At 34.7% G+C, this 10,136-nt stretch overlaps 1 protein-coding gene across 1 annotated transcript; it reads right to left on the bottom strand.

Annotated features, from left to right (window-relative positions):
- Positions 1-2,954: 2,954 nt before the first annotated feature.
- CYCA1;1 (Cyclin A1;1) lies at positions 2,955-8,191 on the bottom strand. Its single transcript, XM_086421714.1, has 11 exons — positions 7,718-8,191; positions 5,989-6,370; positions 5,751-5,887; positions 4,638-4,730; positions 4,422-4,555; positions 4,255-4,330; positions 4,089-4,165; positions 3,970-4,003; positions 3,740-3,889; positions 3,519-3,653; positions 2,955-3,380 (listed from the first exon to the last, which is right to left on the bottom strand). The coding sequence occupies exons 1-11, from the start codon at positions 7,895-7,897 to the stop codon at positions 3,309-3,311; spliced, it is 1,470 nt and encodes a 489-aa protein (XP_086277840.1). The 5' UTR covers positions 7,898-8,191; the 3' UTR covers positions 2,955-3,308.
- Between the last annotated feature and the right edge of the window lie 1,945 nt (positions 8,192-10,136).

The raw sequence follows: 10,136 nt of genomic DNA, 5'->3' as shown, positions 1-10,136 counted from the left end.
CTTGATTTATTAAGACTCATTAGATGTAGTTCACACTTATGCCCCTCTCGCCTTCTTCAAATCCAAGAGAATTGTATGGCATTCAATGCAATGTGACTCAATTCAAGAGCCCATGACCGAGATCCTACTTAGAGAAAGCTCTAGAATTTGTGCTCAAAGACCTATCTATCATCAATTTGTTAGAGACCTAAATAAGTTAAGTGATCAAAATATCCAAAATCAATCACAAATTTACTTGTCACTTAGCCTATTTTTCTCTAGATTGTCTCAAAGCTATGGTCTTTGAACTTTTTTAATCTCCATCAAGAATTCTCTAGAATTTATTATCTTTTATAATTTTATTCTTTGATCATTATGATTGTTTAGACTCATAGGAGTGTAAAAGACAATCCAGGACAATTGAGGTTTTATGTGAGGTTTTATTTGGAATATTAAGAACTTTAGGATTTTGGACAAATTTATCCTCAAGGAAAATAAGAGGAGAGAATAATTTGAGCTTCAAAACTCTATCAAAATCCCTTATCTAAGCTCTCTAGTCCTTCCAAAATTCTATCCAAATAGCCTCATCCTTTCTAGAAGCCAAACACAAAAAGAGAGAAGAAGAATAAGAGATCAAGGTGGGAGGAGTTATTGCTAGAAAATCCCCCCCCTAATTCCCCCATTCTCATCTCTAATCCTTCCAAAATTCTGTCCTAATAGTCTCTCACCCTTCCTAGAAGCCAAATATAAGAAGAAAGAAGAAGAATATGAGACCAAGGTGAGAAGAGTTTAATTGCTAGCAAATCCCTTTTTAATTCTCCCATTCTCATATTTCCCCTTCTTTACTTTTAAGCACTCTTTTATTTCAAGTTCCTAGTTTAAAGGCTTGGAGGTAGAGAGTAATCCCTCCTAATGAGATAATCTCCTCTTATAAGTCCTTAATAAGTTCCATGTGAGCATTTTCATTTTATAAGCATAGATGCATTCACTTTATTTAATTTACATCTAATTTCAATTCCTAGAATAGTTGCTTTCTTTATGGTATAAGAGCTAGAGAGTAAGCCTTCTTGGAGGTAATATTTTCCTTATAAGATCATACATGCATACACACTCATGCACACACACCCACAAGTCTAAAATGACTATGAACTAAGGTGTAGGTTCCTATGGACCTATATCTAACTCTTAAAGCCAACAAAAATAAACCTTAAGTGGATAACACTCTCTCATGCATAAAGTCTTGGTCTCGCCATAGTCTTGTTCAATATATGAACATCACTTGGACTAAACCAACAAAAAAAGACTCTAGCATATAAGTAGAAAATAAGACTTGATGACTCAAAATGGTTGATTCTAAGTAGATTACCGAAGTCCCAAACTCACAAAAAATTCTAGCAAGTACCTACTTCTAGTAGTGGCTTGCTCATTACTTCAATCTGCCTAATTTGCAAAACAAAACTATAGTTTATTTTTCCTATAATTTTCTTTACAATCTCATCCATCTTAAAAAAAAAAAATAGTTTTCATGCTTCATTTTATGATCTTTAAAATATATAAAAAAAAGTCTTCACTTTGTGGTGTCCATTCACACACAAACCCTTTGAATAGTGGGACTCCAAAACCCTTGTAGATGACATCAAACTCCAAAAAGTTTTGAAACCTTACCCATTTACAACTGGTATGTGTGGTTTGTAAGGGTATTAGTTGTATCCAGGGGATTTGGACGAGATATGGTGCTCTAAGAGGCACTCACTCTTGCTAATCAAAACCCCCATCACCAGAATAAATAAGTTATTTAACAACTAGAAATACAACATAAAAAACAAAATCATTAGTAAATAAAATAACATATAACCTCCAAATCAATCATTGTAAGAATATTTAGACCAATTATACTAATCCAAAGCCCATATTATAATATCCAATTGTCCACAAGCTATAATAATAAAATAAAATCAAAAAACTAAATTGAAAAAAGAATCTTATTAACGCTTTCCTTCAATCCTTAGTCCTTAATATCAATATCCTTAATGAAATGATTCATCTTCAAGAAATCCATGCATATTATATATGAACATATACAACGATGGACTCTAATACATACATATATATTCTTGGTTATAGAAATAAATGATTGAAAAAAATACTTTAAAAATAAATAGAAATATATAACTAACATAAAAATATTTATATATGTAGTATATAACATAGGGTTTGAGTTGCCCGAACCCTCAACCCGAAGTAAGGCTGGGTTGAGATATTCTAACCCAGGCTCAACTCTTCTTCTACATAAGTCGACCAAAGCTCCCCATCAATCAGGTTGAGGTCAGGCCAGCCCGCCCGGGATGCAACCCTAATTTGAACAATAATATTTAAATTAATCATCTTCAACACCAATGAACATGATTTATTTTTTAAAATATCATTTTGCCTTTACTCTTCTTATGTTGTGTGACCTCCTAAAGAAAGATTTGGAGGCCACCAGCCTACTAGGATCCTTCTCTAGGAGATCAAGACATGGAAGAGGTCAAAGAATTAAGAAAAGAAGAACATCATGGATCAAAATTCAAGGGATTTAACAACTTACTATCATCGTCATCATTATCATGAATTGAGACATGTAAAAGCAAATATGAACTCCTCTCAGTAACAAAAAACTTGGTTTTAGATAAAAGAGAATGGAGGAACAAAGCTGACTTCAAAGCTTTGAGGTAATACTTTGTTCTTGTCTTAAAAATTTGGAGTCTGCTCATCAAATCATTCTAAAACCACATTCTCAATTAATTGATTCTATTGAGAAGAACCTTCAATTTGCACATTCCTCCTAATTCAGTTTGCAATCAGCCACTATTATGCAATAAAACCATGTCAATCATTGGTCCTTTAGTTTATCACCTAATGGGAGTTCAAGAACTCATTCATTTCAAATAGTCGTATCTTAATTTTCTAATTGTTATCAAAACTCTACTTGCAAATTAACCAAAAAAGAAACAGATAACATTGAAGGACAAGTTCTATACAGAATGAAAATCTCAATACAGTACAGTACAACTCCCTAAATATCCAAAGAAAAAACCTCATAAGATTATCATCTTGAGGGGAGTGTTTCATCAAAAAGCTAATTGGAAACAGCCAAATTTTTTTTTTCATGATGTGAAAATTTAGAGAAATCCAACTGAAATATGTAGTTGACGACGAACACCATGAAAAAAAGAAGCTGGCACCAGTTGTGGAAGACCAGGAACGGAAGCTGAACAGCACAGCAACTTGAGTGCACCCAAGACTCCTCTCCAACAAAGAATTGGAATCAATCTCTCGAAGGTACCACACTAGTTGCTTAAGTCATGGAAAAACTCCGAAGGTATTGAAGATGGGCAGTGCTTCTTCGCCACAAACTTGTACTGATAAAATAATTAAATCCTTCTTTAGATATTTATGTAATTTACTAATCAAAATTATGATTGGGCTTAGACCCATGTAGCTCAGTTGGTTTGAAATATTGCAAAACAACTTTGAGTTCAAGAGAGAGGTTTGGTTACCTTATGCTGACTGTACTTTTCTCGGATAGCAGGTAAGCTTGTATTATGGCTGTCAGAGAAAAGATGATGCAGTGCCTTGACACAGTCATACAGTTCAGATGGCTTATATTGAGTGTAATGGCCCAAAGTAGCATTCTGTACCACCATAAAAGAATTGGATTGATGATTGTTCTAAATAAAAGATATTATTAAATCTCAATATCGTTTGTAAGGATACATACCCAAGGTCTCTTTGCAGGTAGAAGTATAAATTTGGCCAAAAAAATTGCAGAAGCGGCTATAAGTGATGGTGAAAAACAAAGCATGGAATACTCAAGGAGTGATAGCTCTGCAATGTAGTTGGTGAGGCATTCGAACTGCAATGCTGGAACCTGGATAGTGAAAGCAGATTAAACAATCTCTCTCAATGAAGAAATTGTGCTACAAGTGGTCTATTTTGCAAGAAACAAACCTCGTTGCTTCCTTGTGCGGCATGGACGAATCGCCTTGTCATTATGTCAACAAATCACAAGTTAACATCTCAGAGAGACACGTATACATAATGTAATTGTTAAGTAATCTAATTGTTACCTCAGAAAACACTTAGCCGTTGGAGCTGTCATTTCAAATTTCAAGTAATTCAAAACAGCAGATTCCATTTGTAGGACCTGCAGCAATTAAACTCTTAAATTTTATATATTTGTGAAGGGAACAAAAAAGGGAAAAAGAGGCAACAAAGGGAGATAAAGATCCCAACCTCCTCCTTGAAATATGTGTTATCGGTTATATAGCAAAACTCTTCGACCTGCGGTGCACAAATCTCCTCATATTTGCTGAAAAGATTATAATATATAGTTGTTATCCTTATTATTCCTTTATCTTTGATATCAAATTAAATTAAAGAGAATAGAAGTCTGATCTTACGCAGCTATCATCATGCAGGCAACACCAAGCAATTGTAAACGTTGTCTGTTCATCACATTGCCAGAAAGATACCGGTCAATGTAATTAATAGTCAAATATAGCGTATCTGGTACAAGCCTGTACTCTTCCGCAACCTGTTGAGGAAGCAGAGTTGAATAACTTTATCATTCAAACAATAGAAGTAATTACGTTCTTGAAAAGCTTGATGTTGATTACCTCTACAAGCCAGTCAATAAGTATAGCACGCATGCTGGGGTTGATGTCCTTTTGAACTGCATCCATGAAGTCTGTGGAAGGCATTTTCTTGTTCTGCGAGTTAGATCCAAATAAAAAAAGAGAACCAATATTAAGAAATGAAAATCTAACCAAAGCATGAAAGATGCAACATTTACGGATGATCACTGACAGAGGAGAAATTCCCATTTAGAACTTCAAGCATATCTAAGATAAACAAAAGAATCTGCCTACTTATATAAGGGAAGTGTTAATTTGTTTCGAGATGAATCCATACAACAGAATCCAGAAGTGTTCAATTATTCCAGAAACTATGAGAAATAGAAAGTGTGGACCAAGTACAACAAATAGAGCAGAAAAAACATTCAAACTATAATGCCCTTTTTTTTCTTTATTCAGATTGCATGCAAATATTAGATATGGGTGTCCTACTATAGGCATTGTACTATCTGTGATTTAACATCTTTCTTCCAATTGTTCCTAAACACAAAAAAAAAATAGTGTAATATTTTTTTTTTCTTCAGATTACTATCTATTAATGTGGAATGACAAGAAGACATCTGTGCACACAAACAAATGAATTACACAACTAATCCAATATAGTTGCTCAACAGAGCCAGAGACTTTCAAGCTTCACAACTTCAGTCCTATACTAAAAAATAATCTCTTCCAAACTCAATGTGTTCCCACGATTGAACAGTAATTTTTTCTCATATTAAATTACTTTAACATTATCATGAGAAAGAATTTTAAAAACATTGATGTACAATAGATTGTAAATCAGCCACTGATCCATAGAATTTGGTCATAATGGTTTAGAAAACTATTCACATTGTATCATCTATAAGATAGAGGGAGCTCTCTCTGACTTTAAAATCAATGGAGTGCTATTGAGATTTAGTACCACCAGCACACCACGTACATGTTGGAAGTTCGAAAGCATATTCTATGGTGTATGTGGCACGGGTCCAGATGGCATATTAGGTATCATCCTATTAAATTAACACTATGAAATATGTATAGAAACCAATACATGATAAACTACATAACGAGCAACAATGACAATTACTTTATCTCTAAGTTAATAAGTAGTACCTCAGATGCACGTAAGTGCTTGTAAATATCACAAGCAAAGGTTGCACACAATTGAGGATCGTTGTGATTGTTGTCAACATCAACAATTTTGTCATTTATTTCCATCTCCATTAGTATATCTCTCTTACAGATGTTTTCTGAAAATAAGACACCAGCAAAAACAAAAATGAGGGCTGTAAGAATGAATTTGATATAAAAACACGAATAGAAAACAAAGAAAAGAGTACAGAAAGCATACTTGCTACAGCATCCATGCGCTCTGAAATATGGAGATTGTTACTTGCTTTCCTTTCAATAGAAGCGACCGCAGAAGCATCAGCGTTGTCGATATATTCGATATCTGGACTCTTCAAAGAATCACAAGTCGACATTGTTTCATCCAAAGAAACTGAACCTTCATCTGATTGACTGTAAGATATGTCCATACTGCAAGGGATGAAAATGGGCATGACACTAGTAGCAGTTCTATCACTTCTTTGGAGAGAAGCATCCTTATTAGAAACCACTGTACTTAATTTCGCATTTGAGCTCATGGGCACAGAATTCCGAGGCATGCTAGTATTTCGACTGTATGCAGAATGACCCTTCTTTGCTTTGGCAATTGCAGCGGCAGATTGTGCCTTCAGATACAACAAATAGATTCAAGTAACTCTCGTAAACATTAGAAAACACATACCATGGAAACTGGAATGAAAGCATACCAGTTCTGCCTAATAAACAGCATCAATAATAAATTGCATCAATATTGATCCAAAGGATCAGTAGGGTCCTCATTAAGTACAAAGTCCCTGAACCATACAGAGATTTATACTTGGAGGTATCATTATAAACTCTTAACTAAAGACTCATAATTGGAGCACACCCATTGTTGTGAAATATCACATTTAGCACTTTAATTCTCTATCTAATTAAATATTTTACATGGCAGAAAAGCGACACATCTTTCTTTTTCTTACCACAAATTAGTTCTGGTTCAAAAGCCTCCAATGAAAGACAACATTTCTTCTCTACTTCACGATTGAGAGTGACTGCTTAATGTGATATATATATATATATAGCTTGAGATGTGGGTGGATGTCAAAATCTCTAACACTGTTAGAAAAGCAAAATTTCCTATTATCTCTTTATACAAGAGATAATATTTCTTCTAATTGCTCATGAATTCTCCTATTTAGAGAATGAAACAAAGCAACTCAAACTTATTGTTACTTTGTAATATGAGCAGGGGCCGATTTACAGTGGGGGCACTTTCCCCCACGAGAATTTTCAATGTCTATGGATTAGTGAGCTATTGCGACAGATTTTAGAGGCAGATAAAAAAATCTGCCACTATTGCCCCCACACAAAAATTCCACTCTTAGTTGCCCCCACAACTATTTTTTTTCACTCCTAGTTGTCCCCACAAAAAAATTTCTACTCTTGACTGCCCCCACATGGGCAAAATCCTCTCTCCACCCCTGAATAGGGGCTTGACCCACAAGGATTGGTTTGGTTATTTTAAACTATGGGAGTTTTTTTTACTCCTAAAACTAAAGATGAAATTTTTTAAATGGGAACAAAGCAAAATGTAGAAGCTTAAGAGGACAAAAGAGCGAATATGGTCTCATTTTAAGATAAAGTTTCAAACACATAATCATTTTTATTTTTATTTCTTGTTTTTCATCCAATATTTTCAAAAGAAACGATTAAAACCCTAAGTTATTAACCCAAATACACACATTGTCTAATTAAAAACCCTAGCATCTGACCACTCAAAATACATCTAGCTTCAAGAAACACAAAGTTTTAATATAATTTGAAAAAAAAGAGACCCACATAAAATCACAATCTAATGCAAACCCATGAACAATTAAAGAAAATTACCAAGAACCCATAAAAAGATTCATAAAATCGAAACAAAATATAAAGTTAAAACAATCTCAATTAAACATTTTAATTCTAAAATCATTGTGTAAAATAATACGCACCTGGTTCGCGGATCCTCCATGATTACGAGCCGCATTGTTGTGGTTTGTTACATTAGAGAGAGCCACTCTCTTCTTCGCCTGCTGTGGTTGAACAGGAACAACCTTGCTTGTATTCTCCGACGAAGCAGGCCGCTTTGTCGAAGAAGAAGAAAACGATGAACGACGATTTGGGGCCGACATTGCAGATTGAAGAAAGAAGTAGAAAAGAAACACAAAAACCCTAACCCTAATTCAGCCTGTAAGCTCCTCACTGCTTAAAAAAACCCCCGTTTCTTGCATAAATATCAAGCAAGAAAGCTTAGTAGAACAACAGTGAGGATCATTGAAAGTTAACCAAAAACCTAAAAAGATCTTTCAAGAAATAAGATTTGAAGGAGTTCTCGGATGATTCGTAGATTTCGAGGGTTTTGTGGGGCTTTTCCTGAACAGAGAAACGGAAGAAGAGGAGAGAAAGGAAGAGAGAGAGAGAGAGAGTTTCTATATTATTTAAAGTTACTTTTTTAGGGGGAAAACGGACAATTTGAATTGGAGAGATCCTGACCATTGATTCAACTCGGAGATCTTTACGCAGAAAGGCGGTCTACCCAACGCTCTCTGTGTCAGTCTCTCTCTCACGTTTGAATTTTGAATTCGAATGGTAACGTTGAAATGGAACAACTCTATGGACCAACCTCACCATATGACAAATCCTTCTTGTCCCTCCCTCCACACATACATCCAAAATTCTTTTTCTTCCAAACAAAAAGGTGGTGACTTCATGAATGACCCCACCTTCAAATTTTAAAAAACTATCAATAAAAATAAATAAATAAATAAATAATTTTTTGCCACATGGCACAATCTTATACATCAACTGACACACTGATTGGTGGACCCACAAACTGATTATTGAGTCTCCGACCCTCGACGTTGGTTTGATATATAGGTTGACACCTAAGTTGAAAGTTTTACGACCCTTCTTTTAAACTATCGTCCTCCCAATTTTCTTTTAATTTTAATTTATCTGAATTAAACTCCCATCAAATGATAATCAATACATGTACCCAAAGCATCCACGAAATTTCTAAAACTTATTGCAAATCTTAGTAAAAAAAATATATTAAGGAATAATCTCCAAGAGTCAGTTGAGATGGTAAGGCATGATTGGGTTCACTCCTCAAGTCGTGTCTTCAAGTCTCTATATGCCTCTCCACGTAGAGTATCTACTTACTATTGTAACACATGACATGGTGGGATGGTGAGTGCAACCCTAGGTAGACTAGTCTCACCTAAGGTGGGGATACTATTGGAAAAAAAAGAAGGGAATACCATTAGATTCATCATAGCTATGCTTACGTTGCGCAGAACCAATTTATTATCATTCCAACGACTGTAAGAACCGGAAGCTCATTCCCTACCCTTAGTTGAAGATTTATCCTCTAAATCAGCAAACGTAGGATCAAACTATGGTCCTTTCAAAACAACCCCCCCCCCTCCCCCCAAATAAACAACCTTAGTGGGTGTTTGTTTCTACTTCAAAACGCAGTGTTTCGGGCATTTGCGTTAATAATCTGCATTTTTTTTTATCGTGATCACTGTTTGATACAAAAAATTGCAAAAATCGTGTCATGTTTTTGTGTTTTTAAACGCAAATATTAAAAAAGGATATCAGTCGCTTTTCCAAACTGCGTTTGAGGGAGATTTTTTTTATCAAAAAACGACTTGTGAAAAATTACCAAAATTTCCCTCATACTTCGATGAATTTACAAGTCATATCCTCATCGAGTTTTTACCCATTTCTTCTCGACAGAGGCTCACACACTCTAACCCTAACCCTCACAGCAGCCATTACCGTTTCGTTGGTAGCTCCGATCGACGACGACAAGCAGTTACGATTTCTGATCAATGACAAACACGCGATCGACGATAAACATTGATAACTTCGTTGGTAGCTCCGACGCCAAACTCAGACAACCCTTCGACAATAGCTATTACCATTTTCGTTGGTAGCTCCAATCAATGACAAACATTGACGATTTCTGATCGACGGCAAGGTGAACCAGCTTTTCATTGTCGAACATTCACTCCAGATTGTTGATGAAGGTATGATTTTTTTCCAGATATTTGAAGGTTTTTGAGCTTTGATTTTCAAATTTTTACCTCTTCCAGATCTTTGAAGATTTTTTAGTTCTATTTTTTGTTTGATTCTTTTATTTTTTTTAAAGAATCTGTGGGTTGTAGAGTTCTTGAAGAGTTGATTGTTTGATGCTTAGGAATTTTTTTCAGGATTTCTTAAAAAATTTTAACAGAACTTGGGGCTTTTTTAGAAATCAAATCGAATGTTATTGTGTATTCGATAATCTAATTTATAAATTTATAAAACAAATTTAATAAATTGAATCGAATATTATCGGGTATTCAATAATCTAATTTATAAATT

This window comes from Akebia trifoliata, chromosome 13 (assembly GCF_017979445.1).
Source record: "Akebia trifoliata isolate Shusen 1 chromosome 13, ASM1797944v1, whole genome shotgun sequence".
NCBI classification, from domain to species: domain Eukaryota; kingdom Viridiplantae; phylum Streptophyta; class Magnoliopsida; order Ranunculales; family Lardizabalaceae; genus Akebia; species Akebia trifoliata.
This window is presented reverse-complemented; position numbering and strand designations above follow the sequence as displayed.